We start from the raw sequence: 26,213 nt of genomic DNA on the forward strand, positions 1-26,213 counted from the left end.
ACATACATACATATACCAAAGGCTTTTTTCCCCCTTACACAGGGGGTAATTCCTTTAATGGACATAAACATTCAGAATCTGGTTTGAGAGAGCTGTGGGTTATTGTGTAACCAAGAAAATCTATAGATTTTGTAAAGTGGTAGACTTAGTCTCATTGAAGGTAAGGTTGTGGAACCAGGCAGCTTCTTGAAACTTTGCCAAGTTCTCATCACATTCCAGCTGGATCTTTCCTGCCATGGCTATATTGTCCACATAAGCACAAGTTCCATGTAGATCATGTTGCTTGATGTCAATAGTCCTCTGGAAGCAAGCAATGCCATTTGTAACTGCAAATGCTTGCCCTCTTCCCACATAGGTATTTGATGATAAGCACTTTTCAGGTCCAATGAACTATAGCACTTGTAATAAGACAGTTCCGTGACATGGTCATCTATTCTTGGAAGAGGGTACGCATCCAAACGAATGAATTTAGAAATGGTTTGTCCATAGTCAAAAACCAATCTCTTTTGGTGGTGTTCATTTAACACAACAAGGACTTGCACCCTCCATGGAGATGTACTCTCCTCAGTAACACCATCATGTAACATCTTTTTAATTTCAGACCTTATGAACTTCTCATCATCATTCCCAAACCTCCGAAATTTCGTTGCAATGGGTTTCCAATGAGGAGCAAGAATTGAAAAGAGACAAGGTGTATCTACCAAAGCAAACAGTACAATGCAAGTGGCAGGGTTGGAGATCTTTAGATCTTTCTTGGATGTGCCAAAGTCCACAGTAACACTTGAGTGCTGACTCATGAAGTCTTGACCAAGAATGACATGAGAACATAAGAACATAAGAATGAAGGAGACTGCAAGAGACCATGAGGCCTACACTAGGCAGTTCCATGTCCATTACCACCTATCATCCCCATCCTTAAAGTTGTCTAACCATTTCTTAAAACAACAGATATTTTCAGCGCTCACTACATGGTTACCAAGTCTGTTCCATTTGTTGACCACCCTATTAGTCAACCAATTCTTGCCGATTTCCTTCTTATGAAAGGAGGTACAGTGATGGTGGACTGGCTGGTGAGGTTATTCAATGTTTGCTGGAGAGAGGGTAGAGTACCAGAGAACTGGAGGAATGCCTGTATAATTCCACTTTATAAAGGAAAAGGGGACAAGTGTGAGTGTAGTAGTTTCAGAGGGATTAGCTTATTAAGTGTAGTTGGGAATGCTTATGGGAGGATCTTGATTGAGAGGATTAGGAGAGGAACAGAGGGAGTAATTGGTGAGGAACAGTGTGAATTTAGGACAGGTAGAGTTTGCGTAGATCAGATTTTTGTGGTAAGACAGATATGTGAGAAAGCTATAGGAAAAGGTAAGGATATTTTTTGGGCTTTTATGGATCTGGAAAATGCTTATGACAGGGTAGACAGGAAGGCACTGTGGGAAGTTTTGCAGATATACGGGATAGGAGGAAAGCTTCTAGGATCTGTCAAGAGTTTTTACGAGTAGTAGTAGAGCATGTGTCAGGATTAGAAATAGAGAGAGTGAGTGGTTCGAGGTATAGGCGGGACTTTGTCTGGGATGTGTTATGTCGTCCTGGCTGTTCAACTTATACATGGATGGGGTGGTGCGAGAGGTAAATGCAAGGGTGATGGGTCAGGGATTGGAGATGTTTAAAGAAAATGGAGAAAAGTGGGAGGTGAGCCAGCTGTTGTTTGCGTATGACACTGTGGTTGTAGCAGGATCAGAGAAGGGACTGAGGAAGTTGGTGACAGGGTTTGGGAGAGTGTATGAAAGACGAAAGTTGAAGATAAATGTGGGTAAAAGTGAGGTGATGAGATGTACAAGGGGTGAAAGTGGCAGCAGACTGGAAGTGAGCATTAAGGGAGAGCGACAGGAGGAAGTGGTTTTAGATACTTGGGTGCAAATGTGGCAGGAAAAGGTGGAGTGGAGGTGGAGGTAGAATGTAGATTGAGAGAAGAGAGTAAATGCCTTGGATTAAAAAGTGTAATGAGGAATAGACATTTGAGAATGGAGGCGAAGAGGAGATTGCATGAAGGAGTGATTTTGCTGATAGCACTGTGTGGGGCAGAAACATGGAACATAAGAGAGGAAGAGAGAAGGAGTTTGAATGTGTTTGAGATGAGGTGTCTGAGAAGTATGATGGGGGTTACTAGGCTAGATAGAGTGAGAAATGAGGAGGTGAGGAGGACAACAGGGGTGGTAAGGGAGTTGGGAGGTAGGGTTGATGTAAGAGTATTAGGATGGTTTGGACACATGGAAAGAATGAGTGAAGACTAGTAAAAGAGGTATGGAAGGCAGATGTGGAGGGAGTGAACATGAGGGGGTGACCTAGGATGAGACGGATGGATGGGGTGAAGGAGGCTTTGGGGAAGAGGGGAATGTCTGTTGAGGAAGGATGGGAGAGGACAGAAGACAGGGGTGAATGGAGAATGGTTGTATATGGATGATGTTGTGATGCATGAGGTGGAATGGGTGGGGGGATGGGGGGTGAGGTAGTATGTGTGAGAAAAATTTGACACAGCCTGAAGGGATTTCTCCTGGTCTTCTCCTTTTCTGCATGAGGGGATGGAGAGGGGGGCTGGGGTGGGGGTCACCAATTTAATGAATTGGCCTTGCTGTGTCTTGCGACACTGCCTCTGACCCAGGGCAGTGGACAAGATACAGGGATTACCCGTCATCCAGGAGGTTCCAAGATAAGAGGGAGGGTAGAGGGTGGAAGGGAGTGGAGTGTATTTAGGGATGGAATGGGTGCGAATGGTTTTTATGCCTTTTTCTTTTTAGCTACCTCCCTTGTAAGGGGGAAAAAGCCTTTGGTATATGTATGTAGATCTAAATTTGTCCAGTTTAAATCCATTCCTGCAAGTCCTGTCCTGTTGTCTTAATATGATGATCTTGTTTGTATCCACTTAAGCACCTCTATTAGATCACCCTGCACTCTGCATCTTTCCAGGGAGTGTAAGTTAAGGTGCCTAAGCCTCTCTTTGTAAGTTAAATTTCTGAGCCCATGTATCATGTCATCACAACACAAATCTGGCAGCAAGAATGCCTTGTATTGCAGTAGAACTCGCCTTTCAAATTATACCATGCAATGTCCTTTTACAGGAGATGCAAGTGATGAAGGGGCCATAGATATGCTTCCAATTGCTGGGATAACCTTCAACTTGTGCTTCTTGGCATAACTATGTGAGATGAAAGATTCAGAGCTCCCTGTGTCGATAAGAGCAGTTACTTCATTATTACCAACCAAAACACAGTAGCTTGCCATAGTAGTCCCGGGGAAGAAGCAGAGATGACTGCCAGTGTAGAAGATTGAGTGGATGCAGAAGTAGAAAACATAGTGGACTGGCACACTTTACCAAAGTGTCCCTGCTTATTACACTTATGACAAGTGATGTTTCTTGCAGGACACTGTCCACGATTATGACAGGGACCACGACAGAATTAGCATTGGGACTTCCAATTGGTAGTAGCACAGGTTCTTTCAACAGAATAGGCAGTTTCAGATGTTAAAGCAGCACAGGTCCCATTATTGGTGCAAACAGGCTTGGGTGTTGTAGCAGCACTTACACTAGAGACAGTAAAATGAGGATAAGACTCCAAGGTCTTCTGAGCAACATCAAGTGCCCTGGCTTGATCAACAGCCATACTTAGGTCCAAAGTTTTGTTTTCAAGCAGTCATTGCCTGATTGTACGAGAAAGCAAACCATTGATGAAAGAATCCCATATGTAGTCATCCTGATTCTGTGAAGCAGTAACAGCCTTTAAGTTACAATCCTTGCTGAGCAGCTGAAGCTCTTGTAGATACTAATCTATTTTCTCCCCTTCATACTGTCTACAAGTAGCCAATAAGTGTCTCATGAACACTCCATTTTTGGGTTTGACATAGAGGTCTTTGAGAAGATCTATAGCTGATTCATAGGTATACATAAGAACATAAGAGCACTCTGCAATGTAACCAGATACGGTTGGAGACAAACTTTATTAATGTATCCAGTTTGTTAGGATTAAAGTTTGCGATGGATTCCAGGAATGCAGAGAAAGTATGATTTTAGTGATTTCCATTCTTGTGTGGCAGTAGGGAAGTTGGACCTTAGAAACTTCTCCATCTTCCAGTCAGATGCAGCCTAATTTGGTCTAATAAACTGTGGTATTCTTTAAGAATACCAAGAACCTTTCTAAAGAAAGGTTCTTATTAGACCAAATTACATCAACAGTCTGAAAACAAAGGCAGCACAAGAAATTAAACCCATTTCAACTAGGTTAACAAGTAAAATTAGTTTGATAAAACCAAGATTACCACGCCTTGTCTCTCACCTGCTGTTATCTGCTGTCCTTTATGTAATTACTATTGGTGAGGTTTTTGTGTACCATTGTGAACACTTGAACCAGGACCATAATATATTGGAACTATGCGAATATACCTTTCACTGCTTAGAATTACAACTATTTCTAAATTTAATGTTCATGTAATCAATAATGCTCAATTTTGTTTTTAACCAAATATCTAAATCCAAGCAAGTGACAATGACAGAATAATGTTATTGGCCAAAGAGATACAAACACATTTGGATGAGGCCAAGAAAACAAGATCAGTTGTTAGGTGATGAGGCAACTATAATCTCTCAACTTCCAGCAAAGGGTCAGAAATGGAAGTGATGGTGTATTGTGTCTTCTTCCCCCATTACATTTGGGGGAAGGCCTTTTGGTATATGTATGCACATGCTATATCACACTTCTCTTGTTTCAGTGACGGGATTGGCCGCACAGGTACATATTGCCTGATTGATATGGTCCTCAATCGCATGGCAAAGGGTGCCAAGGAAATCGACATTGCCGCTACGCTTGAGCACATCCGAGACCAGCGGCCGTCCATGGTCAAGACAAAAGCACAATTCGAGTTTGTCCTGATGGCAGTGGCCGAGGAGGTCCACGCCATCCTCAAGGCCCTGCCGCAGTAGGAGATGACGACCTTACGCGAGGTTATGGGTTTTTGAATGCTCTGGATCACTCTATGGCTTGCACTGGTGACTCGTGTGATCATGCATGCGTGTTACCGGTCGTAACTAATATTATATAATAATAATAATAATTAATAATAATAATAATGAAATAATGAATAATAATAATAAGCTACAGTACTACGTCATGTATACCCAGTAATACTACTAATGTATCGCGTCAAAATATAATGCTACATAACCCCCAAGCAAAAGGGTGAAATTACTGATAATACTGAAAAAGGTTGGCCAGCCTTGATTGAAGTTATAAACCGCACAAAGTAGAAAAGGGAAGTCAAATGCTGCGGTCAAATGGCTACCATTGGAACTATATATCCAAAGCATAGAATATATAATCTATATTTTACTTGATGTTCAAAAAAAGGATTGATACTGATATATTATATGAGAGTCTATATATATCGACATATAATAGTGTATAGGTGGTAATGAAGATGTAAAATTACTTAGCAAATATCCACCAAGTCACGCCCAGTTACAGAAACTTTATCAACATTGCAGAGAAAAAAAAAATCACAAAACCAAATCATCCACAGTTCCTCAAGATCCACTGCTCTGATCAGAGGCAAACAACTCCAAGTGTTCCAGCACTGATTGGCCTCACCATCATTACAGCTACATCAATCAATGTACAAAAAGAGAGGAAAGAAAAAGAAGACTATTGGCATTAAATTTGCAATGTCCATCATTACGGACAGAGTGAAAAGGTTTCTGTAACTGAGACTCATTGAATGTCATTTTCATGTGTAGTGTCCCTGTAAACTCAACATAAAATGCTAAAAAAATCCTAAACTAAATAAAAATCAAAGACAAAACTAACTAAAATGAAGGAGAGGACTTGTGATGCTGGGTGCTGGAGGTCCTTCGCCCGAGCTTCGTGGATGGTCTTCCCTCCTCCTCCTTCACAGATGAGAAGCCTCCTTGGACCCAGCCTCCCAAGAAGGCTTCTACCAGCCAATCACGACCCTCGGCTATCGACCTCCGCAGCCAGTACATGTCAATGTAGTGTTAACGTGTTCTTCGTTGTAATAATGATCTCTTGCTTTCTAGAAGAGAAGATAAATACACACACACATATATATATATATAAATATATATATATATATACATATATATATATATACATATATATATATAAAGAATGGCATACTAAAAACCTTGACTATAAATATATAAATATATTAATACAATATATGTATATATATGTGTATATATATATATGTATATGCATATATGTATACACACGCATTCATAACTGGGCAATCGCATATCATCTTCATGAGCTCAGTGTTAAATAATGAAATAAAGAAAGCGAGTAATTTCATAAGACTAAAAACAGAAACCATTCAAGCTTGACCACGTGAGATGCCCACAACTCGCGGCCCTCCCTGAGTCTGCATACATACCAACAAATCCCGTAAACTACTCAAAACCATTTCCGCAGTCACCTTTTCCATGTCCCCTGGTGATACATGAAATCCTACTCTAAAAAAAAAAATCCACAACACTCTAGGTTTAGATTGTATGCTTGTGTTCTGTACCTTCTCTCGTTCACGTCGCAAAAAAAAACACAAAAAAACATGAGATGATTTCTTCTTTGTTTGACGGTAAGGCCTTCTTAAAAGTATAGTGTATTCATAGACATGGAAATCTTTCCTAATGTAAACACCAATAAAGTGATTTGGTGGACATCTCTCTTTTTACCCTAATTTTGCAAGAATCTTCTCCCACGACTTGATGAAAGGGCCTAAGACCCAAGAGGACCCTTGTAAATTTTGGGGTCATTTTGGCAATTTGCTCTGATGTGACAACCCTCTTGCCACAGATCTGGGCTTTGGATGAGTGTGGGCTAAGTGTATGCTTTGACTCAGCCAACCCACTTATAAGGGGAAACAAGCTCTTTGGTGCATATGAGTATGTATATATACTTCAATCAACCTCAGACACAAGATGACCTCCATAATCAAAAAAATGTCTCACAAATTTTATTCACCAAAACAAATTTTATCATCTTTCATTTTTGAGCATCTCGTACAAGATTTTTTTCCAGATATATACAGTATAGGAAGGAATGCTACAAATAATACATGTAAAAAAGAAAACAAAAAGTTTATTTCATGATTTCTGACAATTCTGCTGGTATAAACTGTATGAACAACTTCATGAAGTTTAAATGTCTGTATTGATAGTGTTACTACTTTTGTCAACTACCTTTCAATTTTACCTAAAATCAAGTTCATTCAATAAAAAACATGAGTGTAGGCATGAGGTATATTAACAATATGATGGTATGATATAAAAGAATCAATGAGTAATGTGGCTCAAATGCCAAATATACATAAATATGTACTGTACAAATCCCTACAATAAAAAATGTTGACCTGGTTGAAACCAGGTTCACTGCTGTAAATGCTTTACTCCATCTAATCCTTTGGGTTGCTGATTAGTGAGTCTATTGAAGGCATGTTGGGTACACAGAAGTCCAGGAGCATTTGACCATAGGCTTTCCCTTGTGGATCTGACCTTAATGACGCCACACCTCCTCCACCAAGGGAATTTTCAAGAACAAAGTTCAAGGCACTTGTACCTGGTAACTCATACCTGAAGAAGACAAAAGAAGATCAGAGAAAATGTGAGATGACATTTGCACAATGCAGTGAAAGGGTAACTTAATAAGGAATTTGATCATAACCACTAGATGAGTTCTAAAGTCACAGAAGGGGTTTTCTGGAGCTGTCCAGGTAGAGTGAGCATAGGACAGTGTAAGATCACATGTTTGAGATGTCTGTGTGCCAAGTGCTTTTGGTCACTTGATGTCTGGTTTTAGGCTGATATATGAAGCCATTTCCATACTGAATGATGACCTGACCACAGGTTTGTTAGTGTTACTCTTATGTATCTTTGGAAAGATTTCCACATTTATGTTTTTGGGTGCTTAAGGATGAATTAAATTTATTGGTCTAATTAAAAGTTTTGTTCAGTTATCCATGTATTTACCTATAGGCAATTCACTCAAAGAATCTCAGTCGATTCTGCATTTTTAGTTGGCAGCCCTGCTCACCCTTACCCCGCTGAGCTGGCTGACACCTCAAGCCTCCTTAAGATATTTTCATATTTCTTCACTTAGCTCAGTGACTATACGAGTTACACGAATTTCATGTACATCTAAGGATGAAGGAGTCCTTGTTCACCTATTTCAAAGTTTTTCATCTTAATAGTAAAAAGAAAGTAATTAGAGCAAGTATAAGATATGGAATATAATTTTAATGTTTATACAGCATTTTACTTATTATTGCCATGTCCAGTCATTATGAGGCTGGTTGTAAAATTCAACATGTCTTCTGTGATACAAAATAGTCATGAATATGACTGTACTTTCACATATCCCATAAAGTGACACATAAAAGAGAAAATTGAAAGGTTTATATGATTATCTTTTGATACTGGAGGGGTAGCAGGAAGCACAGCATCTTGCTCCCTCCCTCCCTCCCTCCACCCCAATCAATCTCATGAGTCAAAATTGAACATGACTTGAGTACATACCACTCATGGTTTTTTTTATCTTGATTAGTTTATGGCTTTCATCATCTCATATTCATTATCTTCTTGAGTCTTTGAATATGGTTGTACCAACATATATGGTCAGAAAAGTGACACTCTGATCGGAAATTGCAATATGTAGATATGAAAAAGTTCATGAGTTGCATCATAGTGAAGGTTGAGCCGGGCTGCCAACCGAAAACACAGGATCGACTGAGATTCTTTGAGTGAATTGCCTATAGTTGTATTATAAGGGAAGGGAGCTATGCTCATAGTGACCCATCTTTGTATGTCAGCATCAAGTTTGTTCTTAAATTCTTGTATAGTTTTTGCACACACTGTTGCCTCATCAAATAATGCAACCAAATGCTAATTTTTTATATACAATTGTGCATTTCAGCAAAAACTGTTCTTGTTTGAGTTTGGTCGGCTATTAACGAGTCGGATGATATTCGTAGCTGTGGTCGGTAAGTTTGCAAAAGGATAAAAACATAACTTCTTTTTTATCAAATTACATGAAAATTTTAAAGAAAATGGGTCAAATAATGCAATCTTATGCTATTTTTTATATAAAATTGTGCATTTCAGCAAAAACCGTCATTGTTCGAGTTTGGTTGGCTATGAGTGAGTCGGATGGTATTCATAGCTGTTGTCCGTAATTTTGCAGAGGATAAAAACGTAACTTCTCTTTGATCAAATTGCATGGAAATCACACATTTCAAAGAAAATAGGTCAAATAATGCAACCATATGTTATTTTTTTTATATAAAATCATGTATTTCAGCAAAAACAGTTTTGTTCGACTTTGGTCGACTATGAGCGAGTCGCTCGGCAATTTTGCAGAGGATAAAAACGTAACTTCTCTTTGATCAAATTGCATGAAAATCACACATTTTAAAGAAAATAGGTCAAATAATGCAACCATATGCTAATTTTTATATAAAATTGTGCTTTTCAGCAAAAACCAGATGGTATTCATAGCTGTTGTCGGTAATTTTGCAGAGGATAAAAACGTAACTTCTCTTTGATCAAATTACATGCAAATCACACATTTTAAAGAAAATAGGTCAAATAATGCAACCATATGCTAATTTTTTAAATAAAATTGTGCATTTGAGCAAAAACCATCATTGTTTGGTTGAGGTCGGCAATTAGTGAGTCGGACGGTATGTGGTTGGTAATTTTGTAGAGGATAAAAACGTAACTTCTCTTAGATCAAATTGCATGTAAATCACACATTTAAAAGAAAATAAGTCAAATAATGCAACCATATGCTAATTTTTTATATAAAATTGTGCATTTCAGCAAAAACAGTCCTCAACACTCATCACTCATTCTCGCTAACCATTTGTACATCCTTGTCGAGCACTGTAGTTTAGGTTGGTCCTTGCGTTTGTCTATTACGTCTTTTTCATAGTTTCTCTTCTCTTCCCTGCATATTTTTACATATTCATTTCTTAGTTTGATGTATATTTGCCACTTACTCGTTTCTTTTTTTTCGGTCTTTTCCAAGCTTTGTCTCTTCTATCTTCAGCCTCACTGCATTTTTTGTTGTACCAGCACTTAATGTACACCCTTTCTTGCTTCTGCTTTGGTATGTATTTGTTTATTCCCTCATAAATTTCTTTTAATATATTCCATTTCTCTTCCATCTTTGTTTCTTCATTTAAGAAGTTTTCTCAATTTGCACTCTGAACGAATTTTCCGAGTTTCTCAAAATCCATATTGTTATATACAGGTAAACGTCGACTTACGATGGCCGCGACTTACGATTGTTCGACTTTACGATGACGACGACGACGACGACGATATGATAATTTAACCCCTTCCATACGGTGCCGCACACGTAGGCGTCATGAGGAGCAAGTGTATTCGTGACGCTGCCATATCGGCGTCTTGATTATATTTATTGTAGTCGCCCCTGTGTTTTTACATTCTCTCAAATGATTCATTCTCTGTGGTTTTCAAAATTCGCGGGTGAAAGAGAGAACGATCGATATAAGCGGTGACTATATTTTATGATGCGAGTATTATTACGTCACGTCGTACGGCTGGCATTGGCTGCTGCCCGCGAGATTTAAGGTCCGTACTGAAAATACATATTATAGTGTTTGAATATGGTAAAAAGGATAAAAATAATTAAATAAATTACTGTACATGTTTAATAGGTTATATTCAGTATCTCTGGTGGTTAATATACAGCTAGGCTAGGTACAGTGACCACGGAACAGAGTGGGGATCGACTTACGATGAGATCGTCTTACGATGGCTCTATCGAAACCTAATGCCATCGTAAGTCGACGTTTACCTGTATTAGTCTTTCGTTTCTATGTTTCTCATTTCTTCTCAAATAAATTTGTTCTTTTAGTTCAAACTCTATTAGTATGTAGTCATTCTTCCCAATTGGTGTTTTGTATTCCATTTTGTCCACAATTTCAGGCTCTCACGTAAATATTAAATCTAGTCTCGACGGTTCCTCATTGTTTCTATATCTGGTATTTTCCTTTACCTATCGAGTCATTGTGTATTCAATGGTCATATCCAGTAGTATATTTCCCCAAAGGTCTTCTCCATCTTACACTGTCATTTTTTCCCAACATATTTCTTTTGAGTTAAAGTCACCCATAATCAATGCTTTCTCCTTCTTTCAGTATATTAATTAGTGCATTCTTTGGGTCTTCCAGCATTTTGGAATGATCACACTCTGTCCAAGACTGTGTTTTTGGGGGTACATGGGTACATATATTACTACAAATTCTCTACTTTTCATGTCACCATTTTCAACTTTTATCACAACCAATTCCACATTATTATTTTTTTTTTCATTCGGTTATCTTAGTCACATTTAAGCCTTAGTCGAAAACATGACTCCTCCACCCTATTTCTCCTTTCTATTTTTCATCCAATGGTTGTATAGACCTTGTCTCACAGTGTTTGGTGGTAGTGGACTTTTTAATTTCATCTCCACAATTCCCATGTCTGGTTTCTCTACTGCCAGATAGTGGTTTAATTCATGTAGTCCTGAAATCATGCAGTCTATGTTGGTATATGTTATTTGTAATTTTTTCCTTTCTCCTTTTTTGTTGATTAAATTTCCTTTTTTTTTATAAACCATTTTCTCAGCCTCAGGTCTAGTGCTCTCCAAAAAAACTCATTCTTTTCAGTCTCCATTCTTCTCTTTTTTTTTTTTTGCTTCACTTCTAAGTGTCTTTTTTCTCTTTTTCCTCATTGCTCATTTGTTTTTTACCCATACACTTTTGTAATTTTCACTATTTGCCACCTTTGCTGTTTTTGATACTTCTGCTATCATTTGAGACCTTAGTTTGATTTTTAGTGGCCTATATTGTTTTTCTTTAGAGTACTGTCCCATCCTATGTTACTCTTCAATCTCTTTGTCCGTTTCCTGTCCCTCCTCTTGTATCTCTTTCAGAATTGCTTTTGCAATTTCTTTCTCATCTTTCTCTTTGATATCAAGGCACATCATGATTTTAATACCATAAACTATAATGCACTTTTTTTTATCACCTGTGTCTCTGACCCAATTTTCTTTTTCCTTAATTATTTTAATTACAGTTTCTTTGGAATTTTGTTCCACTTGTTGCTGTACTATTTCCTTAATTAAAAGTTATCTTTTCATTTTCTTGTTCCACTTTCCATTGATTTTTTTCTTGGAGATCTGTCACTTTAATAATTTCTCCAATTTTCTTGGTCACTGCGTGTATTTGTTCTTTCACTTCTTTTTTCAAAGCCTCATTTTTGTTTTTGTCTTGATTTTCCATTCTCACTTCTGACCATGTTCAATTCCTTCTTTAGATTATTAAGTTCCTTGTTTGTCTTGTCATTAGCTCTTTTAATTTGACTTATTTCTCTGTACATTGCCCTGTATTCAACTTCCAGACCCATTAGTTCCTCTATCAACTTAGCAATATCCTGATTTTTTAGGACATTTTTATACCTAGATTCTCTATCCAATTCAAAACCTCCACCTAGTATTCCACCTTCTTTTACAAACCCTGAAAATGCATAATTATCCAACCATTGAGTAGATTTTGGGGTATCATTCATACAAGATCTTTTCTGGTATATCTCCTAGCAGAGATCCCACTCTGCTTATACCCAAACATCTCTTCGTTGGTTCACTTTTTCTTCTTTCTCCTTTATCACCCTCCATTTTGTGTATTTAACACTAATACTGAAACAATTTGGTCATTTCGGTCACTTATTATACACAACTCCCTTCCCGTTCGTAAGTACTTTTGACTGATGTGCTGTGAGGTACTGCAAGTAGGCTGTAGATGTTCAAATAGGATTCTGCTGGGATGGATTTCTTACTGCATCCTGAGGGGCTTGTGTGATGTGAGGGTGAAATAATCGATCAATCCATTGCCCCAGGTCTCTCTTGCAGAAGACCTGTGGCCTTTAGGTAAGTGAGAGGGAGAATGTCATATGCAAGTCATGTAGTCCATGTTCCTTGAGGTTCTTGTTTAGTGTGAGGGCTTGTCTCTTGTGACTGCTGTGCATTTAGAATTTTCATGGTTGTCTGGGGTGATAAATGTAACCCAAGATTTCTAGATGGTGGGTGGCAAAGTAAAAATAAAATCATCTAATTTACCTATAGGTTGGGTCCTGTATTCCTTTTGCTATTGTTTATAAAAAGCACAGAATTCTAATCATAATTCTATCTATATACTAAAGGTTTCTTCACCCTTATAAGGTAGGCCAGCCAAGGCATGCAGCCACCCCACACCCATCCCACTTCCATCACTCACTTGTTTCCCTTTCATCTTGGCTCCTTGTGGATGAAGGATCATCCCTGTCCCCTGCCCAATGCCTGAGTAAGAAGCAATGCAGCAAGACACAGCACATCCACACTAGAGCCAGCTTCATTTATACAGAAAATTCAATCTTAATAATAACACATTTCATTTGGTTCCCACTCTTATGATGGGAAAGCTGTGTTTCTCGTGTGACCGATAAAGGAAATCCAGTTCTTGAAAAAAGTAGTTTCAGCAAAATGGAGAAAGAAAAAGAAGAAATAATAATAAACCAACCAACAAAGAGAGCACTGGATATAAGCAAAGTGGAAAGTCCAAGAGGTGTCATCCCCAAAAGAACTTGGTTGATAGATACTCCAAGGTAAACCAAAGGTGGGAAAACAACAGTTTCTCAGTTTCAAAGAAACCTAGGTGAAATAGGTAAAAGCTTAGATATAGATAGAGAAGTTAGATATAGATAGAGAAGTTAGATATAGTAATGCATTAAGAAAACGTGAAATAAATGAATTAACGGAAGAAATAATAGATTTAAAATTGGATTACCAATCTGTACTTACATACATACATACATATACCAAGGCTTTTTCCCCCTTCCAAGGGAGGTAGCCAAAAAGGGAAAGGCATAAAAACACTCCCACCCATTTCATCCCTAAATACCCTCCACACCCCTCCCACCCTTCCTCTCATCTGAGCACCTCCTGTGGTGGGGGGAAAAGAATACTGCCACCATCCTTCTCCCTGTAGCCCCAAGGGGCAGATTCCTAAAACAAAAATCTGTACTTAGGGAATTGATAACTTTGCATAAGAGTAATGAGCAAACAATTAAAAAATTAAGTGACCTAAAGAGCAAAATTGAAATCCTCAAAAGAGAAAACGAAAGAATGAAAAATGAGGACAAAAATAAAAATGAAGAACTGAAAAAGGTCAAAGAGTAGTTACAAGTAGTGACCGGAAAGGTGGAAACAGACCTCATTGGAATAAAAAATCAATGGAAACAAGAACAGGAAAATAAAAAAAATATCCTTTAAAGAAATAGTACAAAAGCAGATGGAGGAAAATACAAAAGAATCTGTGATGAAAGTAATTAAAGAAAAGGAAAATTGTGTGAGAGATACAGTTAACAAAGGCAAGTGCATTGTGGTCCATGGTATACAGGCAAAACATGATATGTATAGATACTAGAGAGAAAAGGAGAAGTAAATAGCTAAGGAAATTTTGAAAGAAATACAGGATGAAGGGCAAAATTTTGATAAAAAAAAAATCTATGAAACCCACAGGATAGGCAAATATTTAAAAGAAAAACAACATAGACCTCTGAAAATAAAACTAAGAACTCAAATGATAGCAGAGGAGGTATTATTGAAAGCAGTTAAATTGGCAAACAGCAAGAAATTCAAACATGTATGGATAAAAAAGGAAATGAGTGATGAGGAAAAAGAGAAAGACAAAGCTCTCAGAATTGAAGCCAATGATAGAAATGAGAAAAGAATAGAGATGGATTTTTTTTTTTTTTTTTTTGAGAGTGCTGGACTTGAAACTGAAAAAAAGGTACATAAAAAAATGGAAACTTAAACCAAAAAAGAAAAGAAAATATGAAACTAAAAGTGGCATACACAAATATCGATGGCATGATCTCTGGAATCAATGAACTAAATGACTATCTAGAAATAGAGAAACCTGACATTATGGGAATTGTAGAGACAAAACTGAAAGGACCTCTATCAACAAGTATAGTGGGACAAGGTCTATACAACCACTGGGTGAAAAATAGAACAGACAAGCAGGGAGGAGGTGTCATGATATTGACCAAAAAGGGTCTAAATGTGACAAAGATTAATGAAGGCAAAGGTAATGTAGAATTAATTATGATCAAAATTGTAAACAAAAAGATGAAAAGCAGAACATTTGTAGCAGTGTATGTACCACCAAAAACAAAGGCTTGGTTGGATAGCGAACATTCTAAATTACAGGAAGACACAATGAATGGGCTAAACGAGTTACTGAAAGAGGGTGGTACCATAGTAATCATGGGCGATTTTAATGCAAAGGATATAATCTGGGAAGAAATGATAGTAAAAGGGGGAGAAGAACTTTGGAGCAACATTCTATTGGATGCGTGACCATCAAATACACCTTAACACAATGGTTTAAGGAAAATACTAGATAAAGAAACACTGAGGAACTGTCGAAACTAGACTTAATATTAACTTCTGAACCAAATATTGTAAACAAAATGGAGTATAAAACACCAATTGGAAAGAGTGACCATATACTAATAGAATTTGAATTAAAAGAATAGAACAATGTAGACAGGAATGATAAACATAGAGAAGGAAGATTAATGTACAACAAAACAGATTTTGTAAAACTAAGAAAAAAATTCCAAAACACAAACTGGGATAAGTTCTATAAAGAGGAAACACAGATGGAAGACAAATATAACATATTCAAAGAAAAGTACAAGGAAGGGATTGATAAATATGTACCAAAAAAGAAACAAAAAGAGATTTACATAAAGTGTTGGTTTAACAAAAGGTGTAGTGAGGCTAGAGACAGGAGAGACAAAGCCTGAGAGGAAAAAAAAAAAAAAAAATGGCAAACATATATAAAACTTAGGAATGAATATGTGAATATACGCAGGAAAGAAAAAAGAAATTATGAAAAAGATATTATAGACAAATGTAAAGACCAACCTAAACTCTTTTACAGATATATAAATGAAAAACTAAAGGATAAACTTGATAGTAAAATTGCGTGAAGGAGATAAAGAATATATAGATGACACAGAAATGGCAGAAGTTATGATCAGACATTTCTGGTCTGTTTTTACAATTGAGAGCTCACAATTTTGGGATGATGGACAACAAGAAAGATCACCCAAAATAAAAGAAATAAAGGTAACACAGAAGAAACCAAATAAAAAACCTAGATGTTAGGCAATCGTATGGACCGGATGGCATTGCAAATTGGATACTGAAAGAGTGTATAGACGAACTCACAGACAAATTATACAAGATAATAGACTTTTCACTCAAAGAAGGAAAGGTACCGCAAGACTGGAATGATGCAAACATAGTACCAATATATAAAGGAAGAAATAAAGAAGATCCTACAAACTTCAGACCAGTATCCCTTACAAGCACAGTAGCCAAAATATGCGAAAAAGTCATCAGAAACAAATGGAAGAAAATAAAATAGTAAACCCCAAACAATTTGGCTTAAGAAGTGAAAGATCGTGTACCACAAACTTAATATGCTTTTACTTGAGATTAATTGAGATAATATAAGAAAGAGGTGGCTGGGCAGATTGCGCCTTCTTGGACTTGCAGAAGGCATTCAACGAAGTACATACATATACCAAGGCTTTTTCCCCCATACAAGGGAGGTATCCAAAAAGGAAAAGGCATAAAATCATTCCCACCCATTCCATCCCTGAATATACTCCACATTCCTCCACCCTCCCTCTCATCTTAGCACCTCCTGGATGACGGGTCATCCCTGCACCTTGTCCACTGCCCTGGGTCAGAAGCAGTGTTGTAAGACACAGCACATCCACAGCAAGGCCACTTCATTAAATCGGCGACCCCCCTCTCTGTTCCCCCATGCATAAAAGGAGAAGATGGGGGGAAAATCCCTTCGGGCTGCATTAAATTTTGCTCACACATACTACCTCACCCCCCATCCCCCCGCCCATTCCACCTCATGCAACAAAGTACCACATAAAAAATTAATAAGAAAAATTGAAATAATAGGAGGAATACAAGGTAAGCTACTGGAATGGATGAAGGATTTCTTACATACATATACCAAAGGCTTTTTCCCCCTACATGGGGGGTAGCCAAAAAGAAAAAGTCATAGAAACCACTCCCTCTCATTCCATTTCCTATATATTCCACTCCCCTCCACCCTCCTCCCTCCCTCTTATCTTGGCACCTCCTGGATGATGGGTCATCCCTGCATCCTGTCCACTGCCCTGGGTCAGAAGCAGTGTCGCAAGACACAGCACATCCACAACAAGGCCACTTCATAAATTCGGCAACCCCCCCTCTCCATCCCCCTATGCAGAAAAGGAGAAGACGGGGAGAAATCCCTTCGAGCTGCGTCAATTTTTTTTCTCATACATACTTCCTCACCCCCCATCCCCCACCCACTCCCCCTCATGCATCACCGTATCATCTGTACACAACCCCTCTCCATTCAACCCTATCTTCTGTCCACTCCCATCCTTCCTCCACAGACATTCCTCTCTTCTGTAATGCCCCTTTCACCCCACAAGGCTCTGTATTGGCTCCTTTAATGTTTGCCATATATATAAATGATATGGATGAGGGAGTAAATTGTTGCATGAACTTCTTTGCTGACAATGCCAAATTACTCAAGAGAGTAGGAACAGAAGAAGATTGCAGATTGCTACAAGAAGACCTAGACAAAATATGAGAATGGAGTCAGAGATGTGCGACATTAAGAAATGTAGCATAATGGAATTTGGAAAAAGCAAAAATAGAGTATCGGGTCATTATAAAATTGGAAACAAGGAAGTCAAAAAAGTCGATTCAGAAAGGGACCTGGGAGTGATCATCTCAAGTGACTTGACACCGGATAAACATGTCAATAAATTATTTGGAGAGACTTATAACTTCTTACGATCAATGAAAGTGGCCTTTGACTACATGGATGAAAAAATAGTTAAAAAAAAATAGTGGTTACACTAATAAGACCTAAACTAGAATATGCTGCAACAATATGGGCACCTAGCACAACAAAGAACATAAGAAAATTAGAAAGAATCCAAAAAGCAGCGACAAAAATGGCACCTACACTATCAAATTTGACATACGAACAAAGATTGGAGAAATTACATCTATCAACACTGGAACAGAGAAGAGAAAGAGGTGATTTGTTGACCATTTACAGAAGTATGAAAGGGATGGAAATTCTCAATACAGACAACTTATTAAAATGGGACAGAAGAGAAACAAGAGGACACAAAAAGAAGCTTAAGAAGGACAGTTACAGAAAAGACCTGGAAAAAAAAAAAAAATAGCTTTCCACTTAGTGATTGATGTCTGGAACAAACTAAACAGAGAATCAATAAGTGCCAAAACTATACACGATTTTAAAAATAAACTGGATGCAGAGATACGAAAATGGGTCACTACAAGCATAGCTCTTGTCCTGTAAAATACAACTAGGTAAATACACACAGACACACTCACATTAAAAATATATATATATAATAAAATAAATAAAAATTAAAACATGAACAGAAGCTAACCTTTTCACATGATCTTCAGCTTTTGAGTCACTAGGAAACATATGTGAGAAGTAGTTGGCAACTGCTTCAGCAGTCAGTGCCTCCTTCAAATATGGATAAAGGGCTGGGTGTCGTGCAATCACTCCAATATTGCATGAGTCTGCCTTGTCACCACTGCGTGTATAAGCAAGTTCTACAAGGGCATACCTGTAAAATGTATAATAACATTAGATGCGATGTACAATACCAATAGGCCTTTATCCCCTATATTCAAGGAAGAATGGTATTGACTTTTAACTTTTACCATCCCTCCTTTCTGAAACTTTTCTAAAATTTCTCCTTTCCCAGCTCCACGACTCCTTTTTGGGGCAATACTTTCCCTAAGGATAGAAGCTCTGGTTGTTAGAAACACAATATAAATACCCTTATTAGGGATTGACAGACTACATGTATATGACCAGGGCTTTTTCCTCCTTATAAGGGAGGTTGGGTTGGATGGGTTGGATGGATGCCATGCAGAATGTCTGAAGAAAGGAGGTACAGTTATGGTGGACTGGCTGGTGAGGTTATTTAATGTTTAAGAGAGGGTAGAGTGCCGGAGGACTGGAGGAGTGCCTGTATAGTTCTGCTTTACAAGGGAGAGCGGGACAAGTGTGAGTGTAGTTTCAGAGGGATCAGCTTGTTGAGTGTAGTTGGGAAGCCTTATGGGAGGGTCTTGATTGAGAGGATTAGGAGAGGAACAGAGGGAGTAATTGGTGAGGAACAGTGTGGGTTTAGGACAGGTAGGGGTTGTGTAGATCAGATTTTTGTGGTAAGACAGATATGTGAGAAAGCTATAGGAAAAGGTAAGGATGTTTTTTGGGCTTTTATGGATCTGAAAAAGGTTTACGACAGGGTAGATAGGAAGGCACTGTGGGAGGTATTGCAGATATATGGGATAGGAGGAAACCTGTTAAGAGCAGTCAAGAGTTTTTACAAAGTCATAGGCATGGCTGATGGCATGGGCGGCTGGCGGGCTTGGAGGATAGATCCCGGCGAGTTTTCCCACTCGATGCGAGTGTGCGAGCGACTCGTCCTGACGGGCGCTTTCAGCCCCTCCGACCACGCGGCGATCATCGCCCGGGTCTACTATGAACTGCTCGAAAACAAGAACCACATCCTCGACAGCATTACAGCTTGTGGTACGCAATGGCAGTGTGGTGCATCGGAGTGAAGAACAGCAACACTACTTCAACACACCTTTCCAGCTGTCCCTTCCTCCACCAGGAACCAGCCAATGTGTCCTTAGTGACAGGCCCGAGAGTGCAGAGACACGAGACTTTCCCCTGGAGGTTGGGGACTTGCTGATGGTGGCTACAGATGGTGTGTTTGACAACCTACCTGATTCAATCATTGTTAAGGAGCTTGGGAAGGTTCAGGGTACTACCGACTTAAATGTGCTGGAGCAGACAGCCAACTCAATAGCACAACAGGCTTGTATTTTGGCCTCTGATGAAGACTACATGTCGCCTTTCGCTCTCAGTGCAAGGCAGAATGGCATCAATGCCATAGGAGGCAAGCCAGATGATATAACTGTGGTGTTAGCAACTGTGACACTGTAGGTCAAAGAAAGCAGTTAGCTGGGCAGATGAATGGCCTTGTATAGCTGCACCCATCAGTTGTACCAGAGCCAAGGTTGAGGACAGCTACATACACATATACCAAGGCTTTTTCCCCCTTACAAGGGAGGTAGCCAAAAAGGAAAAGGCATAAAATCATTCCCACCCATTCCATCCCTGAATACACTCCACACCACTCCACCCTCCCTCTCATCTTAGCACCTCCTGGATGACGGGTCATCCCTGCACCTTGTCCACTGCCCTGGGTCAGAAGCAGTGTCGCAAGACACAGCACATCCACAGCAAGGCCACTTCATTAAATCGGCGACCCCCCTCTCCATCCCCCCATGCATAAAGGAGAAGACAGGGAGAAATCCCTTCAGGCTGCGTCAAAATTTGCTCACACATATTACCTCATCCCCCATCCCCCTACCCATTCCACCTCATGCATCACAACATCATCCATGTACAACCATTATCCATTCACCCGTCTTCTGTCCTCTCCTGTCCTTCCTCAACAGACATTCCCCTCTTCCCCAAAGCCCCCTTCACCCCATCCATCCACCTCATCCTAGGACGTCCCTTGATGTTCACTCCCTCTACATCTGCCTTCCATACCTCTTTTACTAGTCTTTCTTCACTCATTCTTTAAATGTGTCCAAACCATCCCAATACTCTTTCATCAACCCTATCTCCCAACCCCATTTCCACCCCTGTTCTCCTCCTCACCTTCTCATTTCTCACTCTATCCAGCCTAGTAACCCCTATCATACTTCTCAAGACACCTCATCTCAAACACAGCTAAGGAGTCTTAATCGCAGTCACCGAGCCAAGCCAAGCATGGAGCCACGGAGGAGCAGCAGCATCTTGGCAGTATTTCAGACCTTCCACCCTAGGGAGAGTTGTGTCAGCCCACCATATTATTGTTCTTTTCATTGTTGTTGACCATGTTTCTTATTTAAAGCAGAAACGTCTGGTTCCGCGTGCCACCGAGATGACTGCAGGGACAAGGAGTAACAGTTTGTAGCACAATTAATTTGGAGTGGCTGCTACTGTTCCTGTGGTGGGGGAAAAGAATACTGCCACCAAGTATTTCCATTTGGATCGTAAGAAGCGAGAAGAAAGGGATGGGGATTGGGACTAGGCATCCTTCTCCTTGTAGCCCCACAGGGGACATTCCTAAAAATAGTAAAGGCATAAGAGGGGCTAGGAGTTTTCCGACCAGCACCCTAAGGTTTGGGTCTTTTAATGTGCGTGGATGTGGTACAGATGAAAGTAATAGGGAAGAGATAGGTAGTATGTTTGTGAGAAGAAAGATGGATGTGTTGGCTTTGAGTGAAACTAAGTCAAAAGGGAAGGGCGAGTGTAAGTTTGGGAGTGTAAGTGGGAGGTTATCAGGAGTGAAGAGAGGGCAAGGGAGAAAAGGGGTGGCTATACTAGTAAGTGAAGAGATAGGTAAATGTGTAGTGGAGTGGAAGGAGGTTTCCTCAAGGATAATGTGGATGAAGGTGAAACTGGGAAAGGAGATGTGGGTTGTTGTAAGTGCATACGGGGAATCACACCTTACATCAAGATATAACGAAATGGCAAAGCTGGTTAAAAGGAATACACGTACAGCGAGACGTAATTATGAAATTACGGTGGCCAGTCAAGCAAAATCCAACCCAAAGGGTTTCTTTCACCTCTATAGAACAAAAAATAAAGAAAGAATAGAACCAATTAAAAACGACAAAAATGACATGATAGAATCAGAGGAAAAAATGAGTGAGGAGTTTAACAATTATTTTCTATCGGTGTTTACTAATGAGAGGTTAGAAAATGTACCTGACTGCGATCTGATTTACAGAGGGGATGAAGAAAGTAGTCTATCTAATATCAGCATTAGTAAAGAAGTAGTGAAGCAGATTGAAAGACTTAAAGCTACAAAATCTCCGGGTCCAGACGAAATTTTTCCAAGAATGCTTAAGGAGTGTAAAATTGAAATCTGCGACCAGTTAACTGAAATATTCAATAAATCGGTAGACATTGGTTTTGTGCCAACTGCTTGGAGGCAGGCAAACATTGTTCCTGTTTTTAAGAAGGGAGATAGATCGTCCATATGCAACTATGGGCCAATCAGTTTGACATCGGTTATAGGAAAAATGCTTGAATCAATAATAGTAAATAGACTCAGAACACATCGAAGGGCATAATTTAATTCGTGACTCACAGCATGGTTTCTCCAAGGGTAAGTCATGTGTGACTAATCTTCTATCCTTTTACACTAAAGTATATAAGGCGTCAGATAACAATGAAAATTACGATGTTATTTACCTTGACTTTAGCAAAGCGTTCGACAAGGTGCCTCACCAGAGACTACTAAATAAAATCAAAGCCCATGGCATAGGAGGAAAAGTGTTAGAATGGATTAGAGCTTGGATTAGTAACAAAAAACAGCAGATCACCATAAATGGAGTAAAATCTAGGTGGGGCAATGTTACTAGCGGGGTCCCCCAGGGCTTGGTTTTGGGTACCTTGTTGTTCATTATGTACATAAATGACTTAGACAATGGGATAAATAGTAATGTTAGTAAGTTTGCAGACGACACTAAAATAGGACGGCTAATTAGGTCAGGAGACGACACAGAGATTCTGCAGGATGATCTTAATTAATTGTTAACATGGTCGAAGAAATGGCAAATGAACTTCAATATCTCTAAGTGTAGCATGTTAAACGTAGGGCTACACAACCCCAAAAATAGATACATCTTAGATAACATGTTTTTAGAAAAATCTGAGTGCGAGAGGGACTTGAGAATTCTGATGAGTCCGGACCTTAAAACCAGGAAGCAGTGCATTAGCGACAGAAATAAAGCTAACAGAGCATTAGGTTTCATTGCTAGGATGGTAACGAATAGAAGTACATACATATACCAAGGCTTTTTCCCCCTTACAAGGGAGGTAGCCAAAAAGGAAAAGGCATAAAATCATTCCCACCCATTCCATCCCTGAATACACTCCACACCCCCTCCACCCTCCCTCTCATCTTAGCACCTCCTGGGTGACGGGGTCATCCCTGCACCTTGTCCACTGCCCTGGGTCAGAAGCAGTGTCGCAAGACACAGCACATCCACAGCAAGGCCGTTTCATTAAATCGGCGACCCCCTCTCCATCCCCCCATGCATAAAAGAAGACGGGGAGAAATCCCTTCAGGCTGCGTCAAATTTTTCTCACACATACTACCTCATCCCCCATCCCCCTACCCATTCCACCTCATGCATCACAGCAACATCCATATACAACCATTCTCCATTCACCCCTGTCTTCTGTCCTCTCCCGTCCTTCCTCAACAGACATTCCCCTCTTCCCCAAAGCCCCCTTCACCCCATCCATCCACCTCATCCTAGGATGTCCCCTCATGTTCACTCCCTCTACATCTGCCTTCCATACCTCTTTTACTAGTCTTTCTTCACTCATTCTTTCCATGTGTCCAAACCATCCTAATACTCTTTCATCAACCCTATCTCCCAACTCCCTTTCCACCCCTGTTCTCCTCCTCACCTCCTCATTTCTCACTCTATCTAGCATAGTAACCCCCATCATACTTCTCAGACACCTTATCTCAAACACATTCAAACTCCTTCTCTCTTCCTCTCTTATGTTCCATGTTTCTGCCCAATACAGTACTGTTGGCACAATCACTCCTTCATATAGTCTCATCTTAGCATCCATTCCCAAATGTCTATTCCTCATTACACTCTTCAATCCACCAAGGCATTTACTTGCTTCTCTCAATCTACATTCTACCTCCACCTTCACTCCACCTTTTCCTGCCACATTTGCACCCAAGTATCTAAAACTATCCACTTCCTCCAGTTGCTCTCCCTTTATGCTCACTTCTAGTCTACTGCCACTTTCACCCTTTGTACATCTCATCACCTTACTTTTACCCACATTTATCTTTAGCTTTCTTCTACCACATACTCTCCCAAACTATGTCACCAACTTCCTCAATCCCTCCTCCAATCCTGCCACAAGCGCAGTGTCATCCGCAAACAACAGCTGGCTCACCTCCCACTTTTCTCCATTTTCTTTAACCACTTCCATACAATGACGAATACGAAGGCGGCATGAGGAGCAAGTGGGTACTTGATGATGCCAACATCGCTCTACTACTCTCATAAAAACTCTTGACAGCTCCTAGAAGCTTTCCTCCTATCCCGTATATCTGCAATACCTCCCACAGTGCCTTTCTGTCTACCCTATCGTAAGCCTTTTCCAGATCCATAAAAGCCCAAAAAACATCCTTCCCCTTTCCTATAGCTTTCTCACATATCTGTCTTACCACAAAGATCTGATCTACACAACCTCTACCCGTCCTAAATCCACAATGTTCCTCACCAATTACTCCCTCTGTTCCTCTCCTAATCCTCTCAATCAAGATCCTCCCATAAGCCTTCCCAACTACACTTAACAAGCTAATCCCTCTGAAACTACTACATTCACACATGTCCCCTTTTCCCTTGTAAAGTGGAACTATACAGGCACTCCTCTAGTCCTCCGGCACTCTACCCTCTCTCCAGCAAACATTAAATAACCTCACCAGCCAGTCCACCATCACTGTACCTCCCTTTTTTTTTAGACATTCTGCATGGCATCCATCCAGACCAGGTGCCTTACCTGCTTTCATCATCTTTACAACTGTCTTCACTTCATCCTTCCTTATTTCTCCTCCATTTTCCTCACTCATCACAGTCATTTTCTTAGCATTTCCCACTGCAGCTATCTTTCCCTCCCTATCCTCCTTCACATTTAGCAACTCCCTAAAATATTCTGCCCATCTTCCCCTTACTGCCTTCTCTTCCATTATCATCTCTCCATCTGAACCTTTTACCTTTTCTTCTCTACTTGATTTGCCTCCTCTTCCTCTCTTAATTTCTTTCCAAAACATTTTTTTATTACTTTCAAAGTTTTCTGTCATACTCTTACCCCATTTCACATCTGCTCTACTCTTTGCCTCCTTTACCTTTTGCTTTACTTCTCTTTTCTTTTCTTTGTACCTCTCATATGACTCCCTCGTCCTATTTTGTAACCAAACTGTGAAAGCTTGCTTCTTCTCTTCTACAACCTTCTTTGCTTCCTCATCCCACCATTCCCTACCCTTCCTTCTATTTCCTCCTGTCCTTCTTGTTCCACACACCATTCTTGCACACTTTGTGACTCCCTCCTTGAACCATCCCCATTCCTCCTTCACACCTAGCTCTACTCTATCCTTCACTCCCTCCCACTCATCCTTCAGCTTTTTGTATTCCTTCTCCTTTTCCTTTTTATCTAAAGAGTTCATTCTAAGCACCTCCCTACCTTTTAATCCTTTCCTCTTTCTCCATCTATCCTCCACTCTCAACTTACCTTCCACCAAAAATTGATCTGATATTCCCCCACTCTCTCCCCTTAGCACATGTACATCCTTAACTCTTCCTATCATAATCCTATTTACCACTACATGCAGAGGTAATTATCAAACTCTATCTAGCGATAGTTAGACCCATCCTTGACTATGTGGTACAGTTTTGGTCTCCGTCCTACAGAATGGACATAAATTCACTAGAATCAGTACAGAGAAGAATGACCAAAATGATATATGGACTCGGAAATTAGCCTTATAAAGAGAGGCTTAGGCACCTAAACTTACACTCTCTGGAAAGACACAGGGTGATCTAATAGAAGTGTTTAAGTGGATCAAAGGCTATAACAAGGGAGATGCAAACAAGGTCATCATAATAAAACAACAGGGCAGGACTCGCAGTAATGGGTATAAACTGGACAAATTTAGATTTAAGAAGGAAATAGGCAAGAATTGGTTTACTAATAGGGTGGTCAATGAATGGAATAAACTTAGTAACCATGTAGTAAGCGCTGAAACTATCAGTTGTTTTAAAAAACGATTAGATAACTTTATGGATGGGGACGACAGGTGGTGATGGATACAGAGCTGTCTAGTGTAGGCCTTATGGTCTATTGCAGTCTCCTTTATT

The 26,213-nt window shown here is 39.6% G+C and overlaps 2 protein-coding genes and 1 pseudogene across 5 annotated transcripts in view; 2 read left to right on the forward strand and 1 right to left on the reverse strand.

The window, feature by feature from the left end:
- The window catches only part of IA-2 (tyrosine phosphatase IA-2), a 737,060-nt gene extending 730,339 nt beyond the window's left edge, over positions 1–6,721 (forward strand). For all 3 annotated transcript variants that reach the window (XM_076190257.1, XM_076190258.1, XM_076190259.1), the window contains exon 24: positions 4,762–6,721. In XM_076190257.1, the coding sequence (XP_076046372.1) occupies positions 4,762–4,972 (211 nt within the window). In that variant the 3' untranslated portion in view covers positions 4,973–6,721. The remainder of the gene's footprint in view (positions 1–4,761) is intronic.
- A 404-nt stretch (positions 6,722–7,125) lies between these two features.
- LOC143028331 (uncharacterized) overlaps positions 7,126–26,213 on the reverse strand; it is a 65,491-nt gene continuing 46,403 nt past the window's right edge. For both annotated transcript variants that reach the window (XM_076190262.1, XM_076190261.1), the window contains exons 11-12: positions 18,623–18,808; positions 7,126–7,633 (exon numbers count right to left, since the gene is read on the reverse strand). In XM_076190262.1, the coding sequence (XP_076046377.1) occupies positions 7,456–7,633; positions 18,623–18,808 (364 nt within the window). In that variant the 3' untranslated portion in view covers positions 7,126–7,455. The remainder of the gene's footprint in view (positions 7,634–18,622; positions 18,809–26,213) is intronic.
- On the forward strand, positions 18,833–20,527 carry LOC143027892 (protein phosphatase PTC7 homolog pseudogene; annotated as a pseudogene).

Source organism: Oratosquilla oratoria, chromosome 9 (assembly GCF_046742065.1).
Source record: "Oratosquilla oratoria isolate Oo_2021 chromosome 9, ASM4674206v1, whole genome shotgun sequence".
Lineage (NCBI taxonomy): Eukaryota > Metazoa > Arthropoda > Malacostraca > Stomatopoda > Squillidae > Oratosquilla > Oratosquilla oratoria.